This window comes from Cebus imitator, unplaced genomic scaffold (genome assembly GCF_001604975.1).
Source record: "Cebus imitator isolate Cc_AM_T3 unplaced genomic scaffold, Cebus_imitator-1.0 Scaffold170, whole genome shotgun sequence".
Classification (NCBI taxonomy): Eukaryota; Metazoa; Chordata; class Mammalia; order Primates; family Cebidae; genus Cebus; species Cebus imitator.
Genome location: NW_016107485.1, coordinates 3,869,131 through 3,895,380, shown reverse-complemented (window position 1 = coordinate 3,895,380; position 26,250 = coordinate 3,869,131). Strand labels below are relative to the sequence as shown.

General features: G+C 52.0%; 1 protein-coding gene across 3 annotated transcripts in view; it reads left to right on the top strand.

The window, feature by feature from the left end:
• The window catches only part of CACNA1I (calcium voltage-gated channel subunit alpha1 I), a 127,595-nt gene that overhangs the window by 27,806 nt on the left and 73,539 nt on the right, over window positions 1-26,250 (top strand). For all 3 annotated transcript variants that reach the window (XM_017544568.2, XM_037744373.1, XM_017544569.1), the window contains 2 exons: window positions 11,742-11,853; window positions 13,580-13,713. In XM_017544568.2, coding sequence (XP_017400057.1) covers window positions 11,742-11,853; window positions 13,580-13,713 — 246 coding nt within the window. The remainder of the gene's footprint in view (window positions 1-11,741; window positions 11,854-13,579; window positions 13,714-26,250) is intronic.

The following is a 26,250-nucleotide window of genomic DNA, read 5'->3' as shown; positions in this document are numbered from 1 at the left end:
TTTGAGACTGAGTCTCCTTCTGTCACTCAGGCTGAAGTGCAGTGGCATGATCTTGGGTCACTGCAGTCTCTGCCTCCCGGGTTCAAGAGATTCTCCTTCCTCAGCCTCCTGAGTAGCTGGGATTACAGGTCTAAGCCACCATGCCCAGCTAAATTTTGTATTTAGTAGAGATGGGGTTCTGCTATGTTGGCAAGGCTGGTCTTGAACTCCTGATCTTAAGTGATCCTCCCGCCTTGGGCTTCCAAAGTGTTGGGATTACAGGCATGAGCTGTAATGTTTAAAAAAGCTGTAAGCTTTTTTAAAAACAGTTTTAAAGTTTTTTATTTTATTTTTTTGTAGCAATAAAGTTCTCACAATATTGCCCAGGCTGGCTTTGAACTTCTGGGCTCAAGTGATCCACCAGTCTCAGCCTCCCCAGTAGCTGGGGCTATACGTGCATGCCGCTATACCTGGTTTACTAATCCTGTACTTCAACATTAAAAAAAATGCAGCTTGGTGCGGTGGCTCACGCCTGTAACCCCAGCACTTCAGGAGGCCAAGGCAGGCAGATTATGAATCAGGAGATCAAGACCATCCTGGCCAACATGGTGAAACCCTGTCTCTACTAAAAGTACAAAAATTAGCTGGGCATGGCAGTGTTCACCTGTAGTCCCAGCTACTTGGGAGGCTGAGGCAAGAGAATTGCTTGAACCCGGGTGGTGGAGGTTGCAGTGAACCGAGATCGCACCACTGCACTCTAGCCTGGGCGACAGAGCAAGACTCTGTCTCAAAACAAAAAAACATAAAAACATGTAAAAACTTTATTCTGGCTGGGTGTTGTGGCTCACACCTGTAATCCCAGCACTTCGAGAGGCCGAGGTGGTTGGATCACTTGAGGTCAGGAGTTTGAGACCAGCCTGGCCAACATATAATGAAATCCCATCTCTACCAGAAATGCAAAAATTAGCTGGATATGGTGGCACACACCTGTAGTCCCAGCTACTTGGGAAGCTGAGGCAGGAGAATCACTTGAAACCAGGAGGAGGAGGTTACAGTGAGCCAAGATCACGCCACTGCACTCCAGCCTGAGCGACAGAGCAAGACTCTGTCTCAAAGGTAAAAAATACAAAATAAACAAAAACTTTATCCTGAAAAGGGGTTTGTGGTACAGAAAAGGTTAAGAACCCTTGTTCTAGAAGAGGGGTCAGCCGTGCCCAGTGTTGCTGGCACGTGCGAACGTGAATGCCTGCTGCAGCTGTGTGCACACGTGTATAAGCGGGGGCAGGTGCATGAAGGGCTGCAGTTTTCTTTGGGAATGCATGCATGAGCACGTACGTGTGTTCAGGGGCAGACAGGGGAGATGTGCGGTGAGGGACAGGTTCCCAGGGAGGCCGGAGGAGGGTGTCATCCACGTTGGTCAAGCCCTCACCCTCTCAGTTCAGTGGTTGCTTGGGGGAAGAGAGGGGTCCCATGCACTGCGAGGGGACCTGAGGAGGCGTCTGCAGCCCCTGGTCAGGAGTCAATGAAGGCTTCCTGCCTGCACACCTTCTGTGTGGTTGGGCTCCTGAGGCTGGATCAGCCCACAGACAGTGGGACCCTGGCCCTTCTCTTTGGCAGTTATGGAAGCAGCGGTGTCTGGCATGTCTCTCCAGCTGGAGTGTCCTTCCTGTGGACCTTCCACCCTGGCTTCTCGCCCCAGGAGCAGCCTTTGTTTTCTGCCATTGCCTCCCCTACTCTGCTGGCTGCACTGGGTACTGAAGCTTGCTGGGTATCTGGAAATCAAAGACATTGGCCAAATCCAATGAGTTCTTATACAATGGGGATTCCAAGAAGTGGGGCTGGGCCAGGAACTAGGAAGGGCTAACTCCCTTGTCCCCTTCTGCAAAGGATCTCAATGCACTGAGATGCCGTAGCTTAGAAATAGAACCAGTCATGCCATTTGTCATGTGGGGAGTGCCCCATTGCTGGAGGCGTGTAAGTGGAGGGAGGCCTAGGACCATCTGCCTGGCAGGTCTGTTAATTTTATGGAGCAGCTTTCTGTCTCAGCCTCACCACTGTGTCATCTGGGGCAAGTGCTGTCCTCTCTGGGGCTTCATTTTCATAGCCATGAAAATGAATTACAAGTGGGGTGTAATAATATCTGCAATGCCTCTCTCCTGAGGCAGTTGTGGCCACAGGTGGAACAAGACCTGAAGGAGCATTAGAAGACAGGAGGGTGTGAGGTTTGAATCCCGGCTCTGTCCCTCACTAGCTGTGGCCTTGGGCAAGGCTGAGGAACAGAGGAGATGCCCACCCCTGCAGGTTGTTGTAATGATTCCTGTGGAGTTTGGCAACAGCAGGTGCCCTGGCAGGTGCCTGTGGTTTATTTATGATGATTATTATTTTTTGAGACAGAGTCTTGCTCTGTCGCCCAGGCTGGATATGGTGGCATATGCCTGTAGTCCCAGCTACTTGGGAGGCTGAGGCGGGAGAATCGCTGGAGTGCAGTGGCACCATCTCAGCTCACTGCAACCTCCACCTCCTGGATTCAAGCAATTCTGCCTCAGCTTCTGGAGGAGCTGGGACCATAGGCATGTGCCACCACACCTGGCTAATTTTTTGTATTTTGATTAGAGACGGGGTTTCACCGTGTTGATCAGGCTGGTCTTGAACTTTGGGCCTCATGTGATCTGCCTGCCTCGGCCTCCCAAAGTGCTGGGATTATAGGTGTAAACCACTGTGCCAGCTGATTGTGGTTTTTTAATAGTTGCATTTTTGTCTTTCCTTAAAGCAGTTGCTTTTCATTTTTAAATTTTTATTTCTATTTTTTTTGAGACAGAGTCTTGCTGTATCACCCAGGCTGGAGTGCAGTGGTGCCATCATAGCTCACTACATCCTTGAACTCCTGGGCTTAAGTGATCCTCCTACCTTAGCAGAATTTCTTGAATCCAGGAGGTGGAGGTTGCAGTGAGCTGAGACGGTGCCACTGCACTCCAGCGATTCTCCCGCCTCAGCCTCCCAAGTAGCTGGGACTACAGGCATGTGCCAAGTAGCTGGGACCACAAGTGCATGCCACTGCACTCAGCTGTTTTACTTTTTATTGAGGTTAAATGTACAAGTTGAGCTCACAAATCGCAGTGTGCAGTTCAAGGCATTTTCACGTAAGTCCTCTCCTGGGACCACCACTCAGGTCAAGAAGAACATCTCCAGTCCCAAAGCTTCCCTGTCCGCCTTGGGTACTCCCCAGTATTACCGCTATTCCAACCTCCTTCACTATAGATTGGCTTCTCCTGGCTCTTAACTTTGTGTAACTGGATTTGTGCATTTTTGCTCTGCTGTCCCTGGCTTCTGTTTCCCAGCAGCAATCCCTCCATGCTGTGTGTGTTTCAGTTGCTTGTCCTTTTGATGGCTGAGTAGTACTCCATGTGGGCTTCTCATGAGTGGCACTGTTGACATTTTGAGGTGGATGAGTCTTTGTTGTGGGGCCGTCCTGTGCATTGTAGGGTGTTTAGCTACATCCCTGGTCTCTACCCACTAGAAGCCAGTGTCCTATCCCCTCAAGTGTGACAACCAAAAATGTCTCCAGACATGGCCAGATGTCCCCTAGGGGACAAAATCATCCCCGGTTGAAAACCACCACCCTACCCCATTCTTCTGTTGATGACACCTGGGTTATCCCAGGTGGGGGCTGTTACCGATAACGCTGCCATGCCTATGCTGGGACGTGGCTTTTTGCCAGCTGTGTGAGCATTTCCTCTAGGTATGCACCCAGGATTGGCCCCGCTGGGTCCTTGTGTGGACCCGTGTTTGGTTTTAGTAGAAGCTGCTGAGTGGCCTTCCAGAGTGGTTGTGGCCTGTAAAGATCAATGATCTTTCAATGAATGATCAAGTTCATTCATTTATTCAATGAATGAATAAATGAATGAATGAATGAATGTATGAATGAGTGTCCTCCTAAAACCCTAGGCTCTGCAGCAGCTGCTGTTCAAAATGGTGGCCACTGTGGCTGGAACACACGCCACACAGTCACACAGCACGGTTGGTCCTGGAACAGGGATGCACATGGGCACCATCGGGGAAGGAGCTGAGCCTGGTTCATCTTAGCACCCTGAGGCACAGGCTGCGTATAAAGCAGGTGGTCCTTGGATGCTTGTAGGCCTGGCCTCAGAGGAGCATGGAGCTGGCCCAAGAACTGGGATCTGGAACCTCAGCCCTGGAGGGCCTGAGGACTGCCCTCCTCTCCCTTGGCTTCACTGGGGACCACCAGGGGAGAGACACCCGTGTAGGTGGTGGACCACCTTCTCTACCTCCCCGTTCCTGGAGGATGGAGCCCCCAGCTCCCTTCCTCCACCTGATTTATTTAGACAACTGAAACGCACCCTGGGAAATGGATCAGATTTTAGATTTGACAAAAATAAAAACAAACTTGGCCACCCCCGCCAAACCCAGCGCTCCCGCCCCCACCAGCCTCCCAGAGCCCCCCAAATCACAGAAACTGACTGTCGTCTGGGCCTGCAGAAGGAGGGTGGTGGTCGCCATGGTAACCGTGCAGGCCTCTGGCTCAGCTCTTGGAGGGGAGGCTGCCCTGCAGGGCCTTCCCCGGGCGCCGGGCACTGCCCCTCCACATGGCTGCTCATCTAGCTGGGAACCGGCAGGTTTGAGGCAGCCCCAGCATAGTAGCTTCCCTGGTGACCCTATCCCCTTAGTACATGTCCTGACCTTCTCAGGCCTTGGTGGCCACCAGGGTGTGATGCGGTTATGATCTGGCTTATCTGGGTTTTGATCTGGCTCAGCCTCCTCCTGGCTGGGGCAGCTTGAGACAAACATGCCCTTGCTGGCTTCCCCTCCCCTTCTTCCTACAGGTAGCTCCTTCCTTCTGAACCACAGCAGGGGCTGGAACACCCCTCTTCCTGACTCCACTGGAAACCACACAGGCCTGGGCCCCCAGCAGGGACCCAGCCAAACGGGCTGCTGGCTGGGCTCACCACTGACCGAGGCTCCACTTCCCCTTGCCTGGCTGGGAGCCTGAGAGGGAGACAGTGTGGGTAGGAATGAAGAGCAAATATTCCACTAAACCCAGCTCAGTTGAGGCTCCCTTGCACTGCAGACACTGAGCCTGATGACGGAAGGATATGTGGATGAGAACGTGGGATTTGCAGCCAGCGAGAGATGGTGCAGATCCTGTCCCTGCCACATACCACCCGAGTGACCCTGGAACCAGCTCTGGTAGCCTGAATTTTCTTTTCTGTAAAGTGGGGATAATAGTAGTATCAGCCAGTTTGGGGGAACTTTGCTGATTGTTGAAGGGCGACCCTGCTCACTGCTAAGCCTGAATTAGTTGACAGATTCTTCTTTATTTTTGTTTTTTGAGACAGGGTCTTGCTCTGTTGCTCAGGCTGGAGTGAAGTGGCTTGATCTTGGTTCACAGCCATCTCCACCTCCTGTACTCAAGTGATCCTTCCATCTCAACCTTTCGAGTTACTGAGCCTACAGGCTCACCAGCAGAACTGGCTAATTAAAAAAAATATTTTTGGCCGGGCGTGGTGGCTCACACCTGTAATCCCAGTACTTTGGGAGGCTGAGGCGGGCAAATCACCTGAGGTCGGGAGTTCAAGACCAGCCTGGCCAACATGGTGAAACACCATCTCTACTAAAAATATTTAAAAAATTAACTGGGTGTGGTGGTGGGGGCCAGTAATCCCAGCTACTTGGGAGGCTGAGGCAGGAGAATCACTTGAACCTGGGAGGCGGAGGTTGCAGTGAGTCAAGATGGTGCCACTGCACTCCAGCCTGGGCAACAGAGTGAAACTCCGTCTAAAAAAAAAGAGAGAATTTTTTTTTCCAGATGTGAGGTCTCACTATGTTGCCCAGATTGGTCTCAAACTCCTGGGCTCAAGTGATCCTCTTGTCTTGGCCTCCCAAAGTGCTGGGATTACAGATGTGAGCCACCACATTCGTCCTGGATTCTTTACAAAAAGCTGTGGGTGAAGATTCAGCATGTTGCAGGACAGACGTCAATCAAAGGGGCCGTACTAGCATCTCTTCTCTTCTTTTCTTTTCTTTTCTTTTTTTTTTTTTTTGAGACAGAGTCTCGCTCTGTCACCCAGCCTGGAGTGCAGTGGCGAGATCTTGACTCACTGCAACCTCCACCTTCTGGGTTCAAGCAATTGTCCTGCTTCAGCCTTCCAGGTAGCTGGGACTACAGGTGCGCACCACCACACCCAGCTGATTTTTGTATTTTTAGGAGAGACAGGGTTTCACCATGTTAGCCAGGTTGGTCTTGATCTCCTGACCTCGTGATCTGTTGCCTCAGCCTCCCAAAGTGCTAGGAATACAGGCATGAGCCACTGTGCCCAGCCTCTTTTATTTATTTGTTTTTGAGATGGAGTTTCACTCTGTCACCCATGCTGGAGTACAGCGGCGCGCTCTAAGCTCACTGCAACCTCCACCTCCCAGGTTCAAGTGATTCTTCTGCCTCAGCCTCCTGAGTAGCTGGGATTACAGGTGCCCACCACCATGCTCAGCTAATTTTTTGTACTTTTAGTAGAGACAGGGTTTCACTGTATTGGCTAGGCTGGTCTTGAACTCCTGACCTCAGGTGATCCGCTTGCCCTGGCCTCGCCAAAGTGCTGGGATCACAGGCGTAAGCCACTGCACTTGGCCATGCATGCTGTTTGATTAGGAGGCTCCTTGGCAAACAGACACTCAGGGACACTGAAGAAGTGTTCATGATTGTCACCATTATTACCATTGGTAGGCTGGTGCCTGGCACACAACAGGCACCCAATATAAGCACGTTTATTCCCCCTGCTCAGCTCTGAGACTCCAGTTGTGAAGACTTTGAGAGATGTGATGGGTGGGGGACATGGGTGGGAAGTGGGGCTGAGATCCCAGGCTGTGCTGAGATGCTGGGGATCTCTGCAGTAGCACCCAAGGACCCTGAGTGTGCTTCTCCCCCAGGCCTGCATGCTTGGGACGGCTTTGCCTGCCAAGAAACATGATGGATTGCATCGCCATTGATCTGTTTCTCCATCTGTGTTCCTCAAAGGCGCTCAGGGCTGCCCGTCAGGGATCTAATTAGCTTAAAGTGACGGCGTGTGAGTGTGTGGGGAAACGCAGAGGGTTTTGGTGTGAGCGTGAAAATGGACTGTGGCTAGGGGACCCCCGTGGGTGGGGAGTCTGTTGTCCGAGTGCCACTTCTGCTCTGAGCTCGCTGTGGAGATGGGACAGGCTCCTGCCCCTCTGTTTTCCATCAGTGCAATGAGGGATTGGGTCCGTTGCTCTCTAACAACGTTGGCAGGGCTGCTCTGTGGCAAAGGTCACCCCACCGCAGTGAGGGCTTGGGGGGTGAAGCAGGCGAGGCGTCTGGGTCTCAACTGCACGATGCCTCTCGGAGGGGGGAAGGTTCGAGCCTAGCTGTGAGAGGCAGTTGGGAGCCATTGAAGACTCCTTGACCTCGTGGTAGTAGTACTCCAGCCCTGCTCGCTCTATCACCTGGAAATCCTGCACTGCCCCTTGGGCCTCCCACTACCTTCAGGTTGTCCCAGAACCTCATGGCTTCACTTGCCTGTATTCTCAGAGAGTTCCTCAACACTTGTGACTCATGGTGGAAGCATGAGGCGTTGGGCCAGGTGGCAGAGTGGCTCGAGCCGGAGACCTTGACTTCCTCCTGCCACCCTCCTACCCCACGCTGCACTGTCTCGTTTAACTTCAAGGAGGGCTGGTGCCTTTGATCCCTGAGCCAGTGGGGAGTGTGTCAAGAACCACGGGCAGCAATGCCAGTTCTGGCCTGACTTCTGAGCCTCCTGGGCTCTTGGAAGGGGCCCAAGCTGTGCCATCTGGGATTTCCCCGGGCACCTCTGGGCAAGGGCTGAGATCGTCCATTGCTGAATTTCTGAAGTTGAGCAGCCCAGGGATGAAAGTCACTCCATCTGCCTCCTGGGGGGACCCAGTGCAAAGGGAGAGTTAGATGAGCCACAGAGGCAGCGCTGTGCAGCGGCTGCCGGCACTGCCGGCGGCACTGCCGCGAGTCAGTTTGGGCTGCTTGGGGACTGGATGACCTTGGGTGAGTGGTGTCAGCTCTCCAGGCCTGTTCCTCATTAGCCCCCAGGGGATCGTGAGAGCGGAGGTCATGTCCCTAGGGTGCCTGGCACACAGTCGCCAGAGTTACTGCCAAATTCATTACCATGGTACACGCTAGCCAAGGCAAGTTGGAGCGGTTCCGGAGTGGAGGCTGAGCCACTGCCTTGTGAGGGGTGAGAGGCACATCCGGGGAAGCTTCAAGAAGAGGTGACCCAAGAACTGGGCTCTGAAAGAGTCTGCCTGCTGGAGAGATGGAGGGAAGGAGAAGTGCAGGCAGAGGGCCTGTTTGGGGACAGTGAGGAGTTCAGTGCGTGCTAAGGCCAGTGAGCAGTAAGACCAGAAAGGTTGGGAGGGTGGTGGGGAGCCATAGGAGGTTCCTGAGCAGGAGAGAGGCATCAGCAGAGTGTGTTCCAGGCAGATTAGCCTGGCAGTGGCAAAACAGCTTGGAGGCAGGAAAAGCCTCCAGCCCGAGGTTTTATGTCTCAGCTCTGCTCTTTTCCAGCTGGTGACCTTGGGCCAATCTGTTTCCCTTTTGTGTCTGGGTTTCCGTATTTGTAAATGGGGCTTATAATAGAGCCGTGAGGATTAAATGAGATAACACTTGCAAAATGCTCAAGTTGTGTTGGGCGAACAGCAAGTGCCTGGTTATCGTGTGGGGCAGATTGGAGGGGCATAGACTAGAGCTGGGGGATACAGGGGATGCTGGATCAGGGTCCTGCGGAGAGACACTGAAGATGGGCTGAGAGATCTCAGGGGAGGAAGGAAAGCCATGGGCAGAGACGGCCATACTTCACAGAGGACAGCGTTGGCATTGGAATTCAGCAGGCCCGGTGTGAGTCTCTGCTCAAGTACTTCCTAGCTGTGCAGCCCAGGAGAGCCCTCTGATTTCCCCATGCCTCAGCCTTCCTTAACTGTAAAATGGTCCTGCTGATTCCCACTGCTCAGGGCCTTATTGAGGAGAGAGCAGGGGTGCCAGGCTCCCGGGAGACACCTGCAAAGGGCACTTTGAGCCTGAAACTAGCAGGAAGGGTAGAGGGAGAAGAGGATGGGGCTGGAAGGAGAGAGCCTGAGACAGGAACAGGGGGAAGGCCAGGGGGATGGGGGATGTTCTCTGGTAATTAGAACGTTTGAACTTCAAAAAAGTTAATTATTGATGAAGCTGCTGCCGGAGCCAGGCTCAGGCTCAAAGGGGGCCATGGCAGCGACTGAAATTAATTACAGGCTATGGCGGGAGAGTGGCAGTGGGGTGAGGGGACAGGAAGGAGCAGGGCTGGGGCCGGGAGGAGCTGAGGAGATGCCAGGAGAAGACAGCATCCCAAAGTGGGCAAGGCTGGGGATGGGAGGGAGGCTGTTGCCATGGAAACCAGGTCACAGCTCCCACTCCTGACTGGGTAGGGTCCCGCCAGGAGTTTGTTCGGTGTGGCTACATCCCAGCTAAGGGCAAGGGTTGAAATGGAGGGGTGAGGGGTTTGCTTGGAGATACTTCTGAGTCCCTGGAAGTTGGAGAGGGCAGGGCCCATAGAGATTTTCACTAGCGTCCCTCTTATCCACGGGGACATGTTCCAAGACCCTCAGTGGATGCCTGAAGCCACAGACAGCACGGAACCCTATATTTATGTTTTCTTTTTCTATTTTTTTCCTATACCTGCATACCTGGATAAAGTTTAATTTATAAATCAGGCAGTGTAAGAGATGAGCAGCAATCAATAATAAAATAGAACAATTAGGCTGGACATGGTGGATCACGCCTGTCAGGAGTTTAAGACCAGCCTGGCCAACATGGTGAAACCCCGTCTCTACTAAAAATACAAAAAATTGGCTGGGCGTGGTGGCAGGTGCCTGTAATCCCAGCTACTCAGGAGGCTGAGGCAGGAGAATCACTTGAACCCCAGAAGTGGAGATTGCAGTGAGCTGGGATTGCGCCATTGCACTCCAGCCTGGGCAATAAGAGTAAAACTCCATTAAAAAATTTTTTTTTTTTTTAAAAAAGAACAATTAGAATCATGTACGATAATCAAAGTTATTTGAATGTGGTCTCCCTGTTTCTCTCTCTCAAAATCTCTTATTATACTGCACTTACCTAATTTTGGGCCACGGTGGACCATATGTAACTGACATGGCAGATAATAAGGGACAGTCATATCTGGCCATCCCACAGATGTTCATTGAGCACCTACTAAATGTTAGGGCAAAGTCCCTGTCCCCCTTGGGATGTGGATTAGAGTAGCGGCAGAGTCAATGAGCATGTCAGCAAGACAGTGGCAGGATGTAAAGAGGGCGTGTGGCCGCTGGGCGTGATGAGGTTGGGTAGAGACTTTTCAGAGGAGGTGGCTGTGAAGCTGAAGGCTCAGCCCTTGAAGCAGGGGATCAGCACATGCAAAGGGCCTGAGGTGGAGTGTTTTGATGTCACTCACTGTGTGTCTGAGCAGCAGCAGGAGCCAGGGAGGCCAGAGCAGAGTGAGCCAGGCCAGGTCAGAGGGAGACGGGGTCGGAGTGGGGCCCTACAGGCCAGGTGAGGGCTTCAAAGTTTGTGCTGAGAGAGCCCAGCAGCCAGGGCAGGGTTTTGCGCCAGAGAGGGAAGTGGTCTCATGGATGTTTTTAACTGCTCACTGCTCCTGCAGGGAGGGTGGTCTGGAGGGGCCAGAGGAGACCCAGGGGGCTGGTGGGGAGGCTCCTGGTCATCCGATGGAGGACTTCCAGATTCAGTCACGGATTTTCTGAGGCCCCGGGACTCAGTCAACTGGAGATCCCAGTTCAGGAGATCTGAGCAAGCTCGGCTTTCTCATTGGTATGACACGCAGGGGCTGGAAGTGACACAGCCCTGAAGTCCTTGAGCCCTGACCTCCCTGGCCCTGTGACTGGGAGGTTTGAGGGTGGGGGGACTGGACACTATGGGTTGTGTTCTAAGGATGGGCAGGAGTTGGCTGGGGAGGGAGGGAGGAGGGCATTCATGGAGGGGCTCTCGGCTGTGGTGAGGAGAGCGGCCTGGCCGGATGCAGGAGGGGAGCCCACTCACTCCAGCTGCAAGCTCATGCCCGGAGGCCCTGCCAGGGCCAGTTCACTGCAGGAGACTTTCTACCTGGCCAGGCCTGAGGGGGTCCATCCCTACGCTATGTGGTGCAGGCCAGGGCTGGGCTAGGTGCGGGTGCTTCGGAGTTAGGCAATGAACCCTAACTGAGCCCTAACCCTGGCAGTGGGCGAGGAGAGAAGGACAGGGCCATCCAGTCAATCTCAGCCCCACTGGAGGGCCCTATGCAGGCTCCAGATGCAGGTCTTGGCAGAGATGGGGGACCATGGGTCAGGAAACGGAAAGGTGGTCAGAGAAGGGAGGCAGTGGCAGTCAGAGGGCGGTGGTGGTTGGGGTGGAGATGCTGGGATAGCCCAGAGTTCCCTGTCAGCCAGGCTTCCGGAAACCTCTCCCTTCCCTGGGCCTAAGGGGAGATCTCAGGCTGGGGCAAGGAGCGGGGTCCTGCAGGTGGGGGCCTGGTGGGTTTGGCGCATGTGGCCATGTCTGTGGTGATGGGGGCACGCAGGTTTCACGGGCTTTGAGCTGTTTCAGGGATGGCACCCTGAGGGAGAAGAACAAGGAATGGGGTGTATGCCTGTATGTGTGGTGGGTTGGGGGTATTACACTCTAGGGTGCACCCCAGCCCCCACGGCCACGGTTCCACCTGCTGCTTTGTCCTTGACTTGGTGTGCACGTGGTTTGAATGTGTCAGCATGCTGGTGATCCTGCTGAACTGCGTGACACTTGGCATGTACCAGCCGTGCGACGACATGGACTGCCTGTCCGACCGCTGCAAGATCCTGCAGGTGAGCCGGCTGCCCCGCCCCACTGCCAGCCCTGCCCTGTCACCATCCTCCAGGCACTGGCCTACGCCCCGCCCACCCCACACCCCGTCCCTGCCTCGTCCCCAGCATCCTGGTCCTGACCTGTGCCCCGCCCATTCCACACACCGCGCCTTGTCCCCGCTTGTGCCCCCGCCCACTCTACGCCCCACCCCTGCTCCTTGCCCTTCCCCATCCTGCGCTGCCCTACCCAGCGCCGCCCTACCCAGCGCTGCCGAACTCAGCCACGTCCCCACCACCAGCTGCACTCATTTGGCTGACCCACCCTTCCTCACTCCGAGCTGATCTTACCTATTACCCTTCGTGATGCTTTCTCCTCATCTCTCCTCTCCACCTTGGGGCCTCTGCTTTAGTCCAGGCCTCAATCTTCTTACCCGGGCGCCCCCACCAGCCTCCTCCTGCAGCCCTCACTGCATACCTGTAAAGCACAGTGACCCCGACGCTCCTCTGCCTATAAGCTGCACTTCCTCTCCCGTACTCTTGGACTAGAGGCCAAGTTCACGCTCCGCCCTAGACGCCCTTTAGTAACGGGTCTCTGGTTTCACATTCCGTTATCTCCCCAGGTCCTGGGGTGGGGCTTGACCTTTAGTAGCTGACATCCCCTGTGCAGGGCAGGTATACAGGTAGGGCAGGTATACACGTAGCACAGGTGTTAGCGTTGTACCTATTTTACAGATGTGGAAACACTCAGTGCCTCTGCCTGGAAAAGCCAGATTCCCCCCGGGAGGAATTGCTTTCTGCCCCTGGGTTTCTCTAGGACTCAGTAGCTCCCCGGCAGCACTGGGCCACAGAGTCTCCCGGGGCACCTGGTAAAAATCCAGACCCCTGGCCCCATCTCAGACCTGCTGAAGCAGAATCTCTGGGTGGGTCTGGGGTCTGAGTGGGTAACAAGCTCCTCAGCAGCTCCAGGTCCCAGGCAAGCTAGACCTGGCTAGCCTCATGGCAAGTTCACTGAGCACACACCCCTGTGTCCTCACCACTGGCCTACGCCTGGCACACAGTACGTGTGTGGCACCTGTTTGTTAACTTTCGATTGCAGACCTCACTAATCCTGGAAGGAGGAATTCCACCCAGGCCCTGCCCTCAGGAAGCATAATCTCACTGAGCTTCCTTTGTGAGCAGAGGAAGGCCGCACTGAGGCCTGTGCCTGAGGGCTACTTTGAGACAGCTTCTTCCATGTGGGCTTTGGGGTCAGATCCATCGGAGTTTCAATCCTGGTTCTGCCACTTATCTGCTGTGTGACCTGGGGCAAGTTGCTTAATCTCTCTGAGTCTCTGTTTTCTCATCTGTAAAATGGACCCATGGGGGTCCTTGTGACAATTAGGAGAGAGAATGGGGGTCAAGTGTGTAGCCAGTGCTTTATAATTATTAGGGAGAATATGGGCTGGCCCCTCACCCCATCCCTATCTGGGGCTCTTCTATCTGTTCCCAGGCTTAGAGCACAGATAGAATGGGCTGTATGTTCTTGGGCAAACTCATTCCCCTCTCTGGGCCACAATCTCCTCATCTGCGAAATGCCTGCGTTGGACCAGGATCACTGAGGTTCTCCTCCTGCCCAGGAGGAGTTTCTGGGTATTTCCCAGGCCCTTTGCATCCATGCCGTGTCCCCACCTCACACTGTGGATCCAAATCCTGGGCCCCGCTCTGCAGCCTCACCTTGTCCCTTGCTTCCCTCCTCCTGCCTCTGCAGGTCTTTGATGACTTCATCTTCATCTTCTTTGCCATGGAGATGGTGCTCAAGATGGTGGCCCTGGGCATTTTTGGCAAGAAGTGCTACCTCGGGGACACATGGAACCGCCTGGATTTCTTCATCGTCATGGCAGGGTAGGTAGCACGTCAGGCAGGTCCCAGCCTCGGTGCATGCCAGATAGAATTTAGAGAACCCAGGGCTTCTTGGTGATGGTGATGAGGCTTTATGGTGATGTGTGGGACCCTCCTGGACCCCCGGGGCTGGGAGGAGTGATGGACAGACAGTCGTTCTTTCCTCCCTTCCTAGGTTGTGTGTCTTCCAGCACCGCCAGTGAATACTGGTGTGTTTATGCTAATTAACGATCCGACCTGGAGAAAGTCACTGAACCTCGCTAAGCTTTCATTTCCTCATCTGAAAAGGGGAATAATAAGAGTAGCTGCATCAAAATGAGCACCCAATAAACGCTAGCTGGTAGGATTACTATCCTGGATCACTCAGCACGCCGGAGACAAGCACAGACTTAAGCACTTTCTGACTCCAAACTGTGGTTATTTCTACCAAGACATAAGCTGCCATCAGGGACAGGCCTGGTGACAGCTGAGCCCATCTGGAGCATCTTGGGACCCTGCTCTGGGCCTTGTGCCTGCTTTCCTGGGGTCAAACTCATCCATGCATTCATCCACCGACAAGCTGCTTCCCAGTGTTGGTGCTGTCCTAGCTGCTGGGGGCAAGGAGGGGGGCAAGGAGGGGGGTAAGGAGAGGGGCAAGGAGGGGGGCAAGGAGGGGGGCAAGCCAGGCCTTCCTTTCCACTCCTGTCTCAGGGAGGCGCCCACCGCTATGCCAGTGGGTGTGCCTTCCCACGTGGGGACCAAGGTGCTGGGCAAAGCATGTGGTTTACTGAGAGCATTTTACGCCAGAGCCCGACTGAGCCAAGCTGGGGACTTGGGGGCTTGAGGGCTTCTTGAGGAGATGATGCCGGAGAGCTGAAGGATGAGGGGGCGTTAACCATACTCAGGGATGGGTCATTAGGGCAGGGGAGAGAGGAAAAGGAGGTTGTAAGCCTGTGTGTGAGAGAGATGTATGAGTGTGTGTGTCAGTGTATGTGTGCGACCTTGTGTGTAGAATGCCATTGAGGAGGTGTGACCTTTTCGATTCAGTAGACGCATGGCTGAGACCGGCAATCAGGGCATGAGAATCCCACCAAGGATCTGCTAAATTCCACAGATATGTTCCGAAGCGAGCTGATTTGTTTCACTAGGGTTTTTAAAAAGTTAACACTACTTCTAAGCTTGCTTTCCCTCCCCTCACTCCCTCCCTTTCCTTCTCCCACTTCCCTCCCTTCCCCCTCCTCACTCCCTCCCTCTCTCTTTTTCTCTCTCTCTTTCTTTCTCTTCCTTCCTTCCCTCCCTCTCTCTTTCTTACTTTCTCTTTCCTTCTCTTTTCATCTTTCTTTCTTTCCTTCTTTTTCTTTCTTTCCCCCCCTCCCTCCCTTCCTTCCTTCAACTTTTCTGAGACAAGTTCTCACTCCGTCACCCAGGTTGGAGTGCAGTGGTGCAATCACAGCTCACTGCAGCCTTGACCTCCCAGGCTCAATGGATCCTCCCACCTCAGCCTCTTGAGTAGCTGGGACTACAGGCATGTGCTACCAACCTTGGCTAATTTTTCTTTTCTTTTTTATAGAGATATTTTTTTCTCCCCAGATTTTCTTGCTTTTCTTTTCTCACTATGTTGCCCAGGCTGGTCTTGAACTCCTGGGTTCAAGCTATCTTCCCACCTCAGCCTCCCAAAGTGCTGGGGTTACAGGTGTGAGCCACTGCATCTGGCCTCTCAGCTTCTTCTCTCAGTCACTGCATTCAGTCACTTAGACCTGAAAGGAAGCTACTCTGGTTTCCTGAGCACTGTATCCCCCTCTTAGTCACGTTCTTCTCATTGTCATTCTGGTTTGGCTGGAGAACATCCTTAAGTAGATTTTAAAGAAGAGATTTTTGGACAGTGTTATTTTTCAATCTTGCCTGTCCAAACATGTATTCCTCTGATCTTTGAGGGTGGAGGACAGTTATTTATGCTGTTCTAGAGTCAGAACCCTGCACATATCCTGCCATTCAAACCTACACTATAGTAGTGTAGGTGAGTCCAGTACAGGTCTGGTTCCTCTTTCTTGGAAGATGACCTGCTTTTTCTGAACTAGAAGCTTGTGGACTTTTCTCTTTACCTTCAGAATCAGACCTTTCTCTAGGGCAGATCTAAGTGAGACCTTAGAGAACTCAAGACTGGTGCTTTTGGCCATGCTCAGTGGCTCACTCCTGTAATCCCAGCACTTTGGGAGGTCGAGGCAAGAGGATTACTTGAGCCCAGGAGTTTGAGACCAGCCTGGGCAGCATAATGAGACCCCATCTCTACAAAAAACAAAAAATTAGTTGGTGTGGTGGTGCACACCTGTAGTCCCAGCTACTCAGGAGGCTGAGGCAGGAGATTCCTTGAGCCCAGGAGGTTGAGGCTGCAGTGAGCAGTGATCGTGGCATTGGACTCTAGCCTTCAACAAAGCGAGACCCTCTCAAAAAAAAAAAAAAAAAAAAGACTCAGGCTTTCCTTCATCTCAGAAGAAAGTTCTTCTATCTCTTCCATTCTTCTCTGCTCTCTCTTTCTGGAATTCGCGTTATATGGATGTTTCTGTCCTCTATCTTTTCTCCATGCCTTTCCTCTTTTCTTTCACAGATTTTGTCTGTAATATGAGAGAATTCTTTGACTTGGGCTTCTGAATCACAAGTGGGCTTTTCAGCAATGTCCTTTCCCCTATTACTGTCCTTGTAGAATAATTCATTTCCTCAGTGTCTTTTTAATTCCTGAGAATACTTCTTGTTTTTGGATTTCTTGTTTTTCAGAGCACCTTGTGCCTGTTCTTGTTTTATGGATGCCTGTTCTTATTTTACGGCTACATTATTCACCTGAATCTCCTTATATACTAATTAGGCTTCTTAAAAGTCTTCTCGTGATTCTGGAAGTAACCCTGGGTCAAAGTATAATTTCTGAAAAGGTAAAAAAAAAGTGACCCTTACACAAATCTTAGAATCAACATATATGGCAAATTTATCCAGCTTGTTAAGGTGTAGGAACTCAGCAGATGGTAATCAGAAGAATTAGGAAAACGGACATTGGAGAAAGAATGCAAGAAGAAATTGAGGTTGGAGTCAAAGCTGGTTAATGACCTACAGGGCAATAAACCATAACTTTTGGGGTTATCTTTTCTTTTGGGCAGAAATCACATGTATCTCTGCCAGATAAAAATCTACAAGTTAATATGTAATTTCACAGAATCCAGACCTTTAGTGAACAGGAAGTTGTGAACCAAACAAAGGTATATTCCCCCTGGATAGTGAAATAATATTTAAATGGCCTGTTAAATTATGTGCAAAATGACATTGTGAGAAATGGTGCCCTCTCTTTACCATATTTCCAAGTTCTAGGATACTTTTTCCTAACTCTTGTTTCCAGTAAGTCATTTGTTCTGCTGGCTCCACTGTCTGCGTCCCGTGGGCACCCCCATGCTGCCCTTTGGACCTGAAGCCTTCTGTATTGCTTATCGATTCTTTCCTGTCTGCTTGAATTTAGAAATAAAGACGACGAGGTTCTGAGTTAAGCAGGGTGAGGAGCTGCCTAGTTTCAGCATCATGGCGAGGTCTCAGTTTGACATGTTCTCTTGGTCCTGGAGATGGAGGCTGGATGACGCTAGGTCTGCAGTCTAGCATCCTTGGGAGATCAGGGAGGGCTGGGGGTGGGGCTGACATGCAACGTATGCAGTCGCACAGGGCGCTCATGCTTGGGTCCGCACTCTGCTATCGCACTCTGCTATTTTGAAATCTTCATCATTTATGAACAAAGGTCCCTGCATCTTCACTTTGCACCAAGCCCAACCATGATGTAGGTGGTCCCGACTGGGGGACAGATGCAAAGGAGACTTTTTTTTTTGAGACGGTCTCATTCTGTCACCCGGGCTGGTGTGCAGTGGTGTGATCACAGCTGACTGCAGCCTCAACCTCCCTGGACTCAGGTGATCCTCCCACTTCAGCCTCCCAAGTAGCTGGGACTACAGGCACGCACCCCATGCCCAGCTAACTTTTTTTTAGTTTTTCATTTTTTTGTAGAGATGGGTCCCACTATGTGACCTCCTGGGTTCAAGTGATCCTCCCACCTTGGCCTCTGGAAGTGCTGGGATTATGGGTGTGAACCATCACGCTCAGCTGACTTTTTTGCTAGAATCATGAACACTCACTGCCCAGCTATGTGCTGGATTCCAGGACTCAGGTGGACAAGACTACCCTATGCTCAAGGTCATTCCCATTCTTTGTGCTCAAGGATGGCGTAGGTGGAGAGGACAGGATGGGGAGTCACAATCCCGGCTCCAGAGCCCAGCCCTCCAGTCCCGCTCCCACCCAAGACTCGTCCCCAGAGCCGCCCACCCATCCCCCGAAGTACCCCCCAGGCTTGGTGCTATAAATGTTCTGTTTCCTGAGTAACCGGCTTGGCATCCCAAGGATGTTTCCTCCCTTCCTGAACCTCCCCTTCCCCTAATTACTTACTAGCTCTTTCTTCAAGCTGCGGAGGCAGGCATAGCACCTCCAAGTTGGAAGGCTCCTTAGAGGTCACAGCCTTCATCTCTACATCTGATATAACCCTCATGGCAGGTGTGTCTGAGAGCTGGGGCCTGTCTCTGCTCCCAAGCTGCCCCTGCAGGGAGCGCAGTGCCTCACCAGGTGACCAGTCTCAAACTGGGACAGCCAAAAACACTAGAATGTTCTTTCACGAAGCTGAAACTGATCTTCCTGTGGCTCCTACTGGATGGTACCGTTCATTCATTCACTACATCAGCATTTATTGAGCACCTACTACATACCAGGCCTTGTGCAGGGTAGTGGGGGCACAAAGATGAACAAGACACACCCTTTGTGATTTCATGGAACTTTTAGTTTGGAAAACAGAAATAAAACACATCACCGCAGCTAAAGTCTAAATTTGCATCCATGCTGTTGTCGAGAAGTATAGAAAGTCATCAGGTCATGGAATGGGGCCCTGATTTTGATTGGGGGGGGTCACTGTATATCACCCTGAGGGACAGATCTGAGTTGTGGTAAGAGCTGGCCAGGCAGAGGGCTGCGGAAAGGGAGTTTCAGGTGGGGGGAGGCCTGAGAGGGCCTATGCGGAAGGGAAAGGTGAGTGACAGTGGATGCTGGAGCCCAGGGTTTCTGTGAGGTGGGTGCTAAGAGACGAGGCCAGAGAAGGGGCAAGGCCTTCACTGCACAGGAAGGGCCCAGAGGCTGCAGGAATGGCATCACTGACAAACTCGCGGCTGTCCTTCGGAAGTTGGGGGCGGCTCCTGTCCTCCTCAAGTCTCCCCTTCTAGATGAAATGTCTCCAGCCTTCCCACCATTTGTCAAAAGACAGCGTTCATCGCTCACCTGCTGGACTCGCTTCAGGCTGTCTCTGTCCCTGGCAGGAGGACGGGATCCCACCCTCCCGATGGCGGCTTATGGGGTAGAGAGAATGGGCGGCCCTCGCCCCAGTGAAGTGCGGGATTGTGGTGATCTGGGGAGTGGCTATGCTCCCTTTTGCCATCAGGTCATGTTCACTCTCCAGACCAGGTCTCTCCTACCCTGGAACTAAAAGTCGGTCATTTTTAAAACCCACATGACAAACTTTGCACTTATTGCTGTTGATTTCATCTCACAGTGGCCTCTTGGAGTCCTGATGCAGCCACTCATTCCAGGTACTCACACAGCTCAGGACGGCAAGTCCTGTGGCCCTGCACTAGACTCTTCCAGTGTGTGACAAAGCCCTGGCCATCAACTCTATTCATGTCTGCTTGAACTCAACTCTCTCTTTCTTTCTCTTTCTTTCTTTCCTTCCTTCTCTCTCTTTCTCTCTTTCTTTCATTTCTTCCTTCTCTCTCTCTTTTTCTTTCTTTCTTTCCCTCCCTTTCTTCCTTCTTTTTCTTTCTTTTTTGAGATAAGGTCTCTCTCTGTTGCCCGGGCTAGAGCACAGTGGCACCATCTTAGCTCACTGCAACCTCTTTCTCCTGGGTTCAAGCAATTCTTACGCCTCAGCCTCTTGAGTAGCTGGGATTACAGGCATGCACCACCATGCCTGGTTAGTTTTTGTATTTTTAGTAGAGACGGGGTTTCACCATGTTGGCCAGGTTGGTCTTGAACTCCTGACCTTAAGTGATCCACCCACCTTGGCCTCCCAAAGTGCTGGGATTACAGGCATGAGCCACTGCGCCTGGCCAAACCCAACTCTTTGTCTTACCATTTAAGCTACACTTTGCTGCCTCTGTCCATTAGGAGGTCATGAACTACTCAATCACATTCTTGTTGAACTTGAGATGTTCTTTAGCTGTGTGTCTCCCTTGCTGCAGCATGCTGGTAATTCTATCTCCTCCCCCCACCAGAAACAAAATGGCCATTGCCACCTGTGGGGAGGAGCCTGGCCACCTCTGTTAAAAGCTTCCCCAATAATTCTGATGCTTGGTCTCTGGGGGTGAGCCAGGGGTGGAAGGTGAGGCTTCTGGGACCTTACCAGAAGGAGGCTTGCCAAGGACAGCCGGTGCAGGCCCTGCCTTGGATAAGTACAGAGAACAGGAGCCACCTTACATCTGAAAGACTCCGAGAGCTTCTGACCATGTGGAGAATGGAATAGCTGAGGGAGGGGTGTGCACAGATGGGGAATTGGCAATTGCTATACTCCCTAAACACATGCACAGCCTTTCACCCCCTCGCAATGCTCCTCCAACTTCGGGGAGCAGCAGGATCACTGGGGCGTGTGATAAAATGCAGATTTCTGGGCCTTAGCTCAGGGATCCAGTACCAGCAGGCATGGCAGAGCCTAGAAATCTGCATTTTAACCAAATGCCCAGGTGGCCCTGATGTGGTCTGTGGGCCACCTACAGAGAAACCACAGCCCATTTGACTGTCACAGTGGCCCCGAATCAGGACCACTGAAAGGTAGAAGTCATGATTCCTAGTCTGGGAACCGCAGGAACGGGAAGAGAAATAGGGAGGGCTCCATCTCTGCATCTGTGTCCAGGATTTGAATAATTCTCATGACAGGTAGAAGTCCTTTGTGAACAGAACAGTGGGAACTCCATGTAAGAACTTCTGTGATTGGGCAGATGCTGTGGCTCATGCCTGTAATCCCAGCACTTTGAGAGGCTGAGGCAGGCAGATCCCCTGAGGTCTGGAGTTTGAGACCAGCCTGGCCAACATGGTGAAACCCCATCTCTACTAAAAATACAAAAATTAGTCTTGGTTTGGTGGTGGGCACCTGTAATCCCATTTACTCAGGAGGCTGAGGCAGGAAAATTGCTTGAACCCCGGAGGTAGAGGTTACAGTGAGCCGAGATCGTGCCACTGCACTACAGCCTGGGTGACAGAGCAGGACTCCATCTCAAAAAAACAAAAAACAAACACAGAACTTCTGTGATCACTCAATGCGGTGGTGTGTGCCCATTGCTCCAGCTACTCGGGAGGCTGAGGTGGGAGGGTTGCTTGAGCCCAGGAGTTCGAGATCAGTCCGGGCAACACAGCAACAGCCCATCTCTTTAAAACATTTTTTAAAAAAGAATTTCTATGATCATTGATAGTACTAATAAAGATACCAGTAACATCAGTAATTTAGCACCTTGGCTAAAGGGTGAGGAGAGGACAGGTTAGGACTCATTGTACCCTGGGCTGGGTGTGGTGGCTCTTGCCTACTGAGGAGGCTGAGGTGGGAGGATTGCTTGAGCCTGGGAGGCAGAGGTTGCAGTGAGCCAAGATCATGCCAGCCTGGGTGATGGTACCCCAGCCTGGGTGACAGAGTAAGACTCTGTCTCAAAAAATAAATAAATAAACAAATAAAAGGGATTTATTGTATCCTGGAAACCTGGTCTCTGGAATGCCCGCTGGGGACAGCTTCTCCAGCCTGATTCTTACAGGCTCTTGGGAAACAAAAAGCCACTAAGAATTGTTCCTCAGCTCTGGGCTAGGGCTTTCTAGAAAGATCAGGCAGGTATGTCCCTGCTGAGGCTGCTGGCCGAGAGTTCCTTTTGTCCAAAGTGCCCCATCAGTGGGACTTTAAAAGGCAAAGGGAATTGAATCTTCTGATGCTTCCTCCAGGAGTGTGATAAAAATAAGGACACTGACTGCTGAGTGCTCACAGTGGCGCCAACACTGTGCACCATCTTACTGAATGGTCAGACAATCCCTGGAGGGCTGTGGTCAGTTCCACCTCACAGATGAGGCACAGTGACAGGGAGTAACTTGCCTGAGGTTACAGGCTGGTAAGGGGCAGAGTCAGGAGTTGAACCTTGGGAAGTTGGCTCCACCAGTTAGGATGGGGACCTGGTTCAGCATGACTTGCTGGGTGTATTTGTCCGGGATGCATTTGGCTGCAAGTAATAGAAAACCCAACCCACAGTGGCTCAAGCAAATCCTGAATCCTGAATGTGTTTTTCTGACATAACACAAAGTTCTGGTTACTGGTGATAGTTCTGCAGTGTGGGGGCTGACATCCTGAGTTTCCAGGCCCTTCTTTCATGGTCACAAAGCAGCCACTGAAGCCGTGGGTGTCATGTCTGAATTAAAGACAGGAAGGAAGGGTGAAGAGTGGCAGGGCATGTCCACTTGGATCAGGAAAATGAGATTTTCTTTCCAGGATCCTTCCCTTCCCTAGTGCATTTGGCCAGAACTGGGTCTTATGGACACCTGAGCTGCAGCGGGGCTAAGCAAGCAGAAAACATCATTGAACTTGGCTAAATCAAATAAGAGTTGCTCCTTGGGCCTGGCAAGATCAGAAGAGAGAATGCACATCATGGGGTGGCGGGGGGTGCTCTGAGTCAGCCACATTCCTCTCCTTGAGCCTCAGTTTCTTCACCCACCCTTTACCAAAGCTGTGGCTCTACCGTGTCTTCAAGCCTTGGTCAGAGCTTCTGGAGCTCTGCCTGTGCCGACTGGGCAGGGACAGGGGTCTGTTGAGATCTCTAAAGTCAACACCAACCTATGCAAGCTCCACAGAGCCCAGCGCCTGCCAACAGATCCTGCTGTGGTCATGGGGATCAGAAGGTGATCATTGGGATATCCAGAAGCCTTTGGAGCTGGCCTTCCTGCATGCTCTGTGTGCACTATTGGTGGGTAAGGAAGCCCTCCAAATGTCGTGAAGCCCACAGGGCACCCTTCTGGTGTTGTCATTGACTTTAAACTCTGATCTATCCTGGACTTACAGGTCTGCCCTGCAGATGTGGATGCTCGGGTGCACTGGATGCTCTGAGGGCAGGGCCAAGGCTAGTCATCAACCTGGAGTCCCTAGAGCCGTGGTGGCATCATTACATATTTGTTTCCTGTCTGTTGCACCCAAGCACTAAAGAGCTGGGGAGAGGGTATCTGGAGCCATTTTCTTTAAGCTGAGCTGCCGTTGGGTGAGCGTGGACTGGGGAAGGTTCCCGTGGGAACCTCAGTGTGTTTTTCTTATTTGCATATGGGATGGGGTGGGACAGAGGGTGATGGTCACTGTGGAGGCTTGTTTCCATGGAAACAGGATGGTAGCTGTCATCTGCGATATGGGGGGAAGTCACCAGAGATTCTCTGGCCATGGGTTAAGGTGCCTGACACCTGTCAATAATGAATCAGGAAGGACTCTGTTACATGGGAGGGGAACTCTGGTTTAAAGGAGTCTACATCTTCTCTACTGAAAAGCCAAGGGGTCTCCAGCTTCAGGGCCCACTTGCTCTAGAATCCTGAAAGATGTCTCTAGACCCTGTGTGCTTCTATTCCACAGCTCTGCTGGTCTGTGCTGACTTCCATTCCTGGAGCTCTCTCCGTGACAGGCTGGTGGCAGGCAGCTGGGGTTCAGAGCCGATTCCCTCCAGTTCAGAGATGCCTTTCCTTTCCCAGCAGTTCCAACCTGTCCTGGAACTGAGCCTCTTTGGCCTGGATTGGCTGGCATGGGGCACGTTCTCATCCCTGAGCCAATCACTGAGGGTGGGGTGGGCAGAGCTCCTATAGGCCAGACAGAGGTGAAGGTCCACCCCTGACAGGATGTGTCAGCCCTGCCCCTACCACGTGGCTGAGGGTGGGAAGGCTGGACAGGGAGGCTTGAAAGGGAGGATCCCAGGCCTGGCTTTGTTACTCTCAGAATCCACAAGGGCACCCTGGCTGGTGGAAACCAAGCCGTTTAGGTGGCTTATCATGAACTATCATTTACTGACTGAGCTGGGCTCCTTTACACCCACGATGGTGTTATATCCTCACAATCCCTAGAAATTAGTACTGCTAACCCCATTTTGCAGATGAGAAAATGGAGGCTCAGAGAGGTTGGCAGCCTGCCTCAGGACACACACAGCCTTTATGGAGCAGATCTGGGATTGCTCAGGTCTGGCTGCCCCCAGGGCTCATGCTCACCTGTGACATAAAGGGGTGGTTCCTTCCCAGAGGCTGAAATATAAGCAGTTGATTTGCCTCTGAGGACTTGGGAAGCCTCACTAGCCCTCAGAAAGCTGTGAGGTGAGTCCCCTAAGAGGAACATTTCCCCCAAGCTCTGGCAGAGCCTAAAGCATCTCCGCCCCACACAGCCCACTCTCTGGTTCCCACCTGCCATGCTGCCAAGACTACTCTAGAGTAATGGAGCTAAGTTTCACGGGAGGCAGACATCATGAGGCATATACTAAAATTATTCATTGTTTATCTGAAGCTCAGATTTAACTGGGAAGCTTCTATTTATCTGGCAACTCTACCCAGAGATAAACCACTGGAGTAAAGTCACCTGAATGGAGACTTGGAGAGAGAAGGTCCAGGTCTTCTGCCACCAAGGTTCCCGGAGCTGCCCTGGTTCCCACCTGCCTGGGCTCTGTCTCTGCAGCCCCATCCTTCGGCTTTGTGGCCAACCCAGCATTCTTCCCCCAAATCCCCTCTGTACTCTGAGCTTGGGCTGAGTTGGTTTCAGAGCATCTGTCAAGTGGGCTTAATAACCTCTGTTCTTTGGCCTTATAGGTTTGTGTGAGGGACTATGGGTGTTGCTGTGGTCTGAATGTATCTTTCATAGTTCATGTGTTGGCAACCTAATCCAAAGTGCAACAGAGCTGAGAGGTGGCCATGTCATGAGGACTCAGCCCTCCTGGATGGATTGATGCCATTATTGTGGGAGTGGGATGGTTACCGTGGGAATGGGATCCTGATAAGAAGGATGAGTTTGGCCCCTTCCCTCTCTCACACACACTTTCTTGCCCTTCTGCTGTGCAATGCCGTAGCAAGAAGGCCCTCGCCAGATATAGCCCCTTGATGTTGGACTTTCCAGCCTCCAGAACCGTAAACCAAATTAATTTCTTTTTTAAAAATAAATCACCCAGGCTTTCTGCTTCTGTTTAGCAGCAGAAAATGGATGCGGACAGATATCTCGGTCTGTTTGGGGTGCTCTAACAAAATACCATAAACTGGGTGGCTCATAAACAACAGAAATCTATTTCTCACAGTTCTGAAGGTTGGGAAGTCCAAGATCAAGGTGCTGGTGGATTCAATGTCTGGCAAGCACCCACTTCCTAATAGATGAGTCCTCGCGTGTGTCCCCACATGAAAGGGTGGATGAGCTTCCTTTTGCCTGTTTTAAAAAGGTGATAATCTCATTCTTGAGAGCTCTGCCTTCATGACCCAATCACCTCCCGAAAGGCCCCACCTCCTAATACTGTTACCTTGGGGGACAGAACCTCAATATATGAATTTTAGGTGGATGTAAACATTCAGACCATAGCAATGGGTAAAATGACCCATAAATCATAAGGTGCTGGCCACAGTCAAGGGTTGTTATTACTCCCAAATTCTCTCCATAATTTCCTTCTTCCTTTTCTTCCTCCTTCCCTCCCTGTCTCCACAGAGCACCTACTGTGTGCTCCACAGAAAACCTACTGTGTGCTGGGTGCCTGGATATTGGCAATGGTTGGTGGTCTAGTTAGCAACCAACACAAGCCTGAGTCATCCCAGAGCTGCCTCCTGACAGATGATCTGTGATTTCCAGCATCTCAGCTTCCCTTCCATTAGCTACATCTTAAATAACATTTTAAGAAAGCCCCCGTGGGCCCCTTGTGAAGATTGAGGAAACACCCTATTTTTATCAGCCACACACAGAAATCATCTCCTGGGCGGGGTATTTCCTGGAAAGATGTTGAATCTCAGTCATTTCTTGTGGCTTCTTGTCAGAGCCAAGCTCTTTTTTTTTTTTTTTTTTTGGCTTTTTTTTTCTGATCTTGTCCCTCAAATCATTTGTTTGATAAGCTCCCACAGGGAGTCCGCCTCTAAGTCAGAACCTGGGCTGGGCACTGGGGACCCAGCAGGGGCTCCGAGCCAGCCCCCGCTCTGAGGAACAGGGTCATACGCCCAGAGGTACCCTCATGGAGGATCAGTGGGACACCAGGCAGAAGAGCTCATTTCTGGCTGGGGGTGGGGTCTGGAGAGGGCCTCATGTGACTCGTGGGCGCGTGTGAACTGAGGTAACAGTTGAGGCTGTGATACAATAATAGCTCACATTTCTTGGCTGTTCCTTGTGTGAGGCCCTGTTCTGAGCACTGGATCTGGATGTGAACACGTTTCAGGTCAGTGACTTGCCCAAAGTCACATGGTGCACAAGCAGTGAGCTGGGATGGGAACCCAGCACCG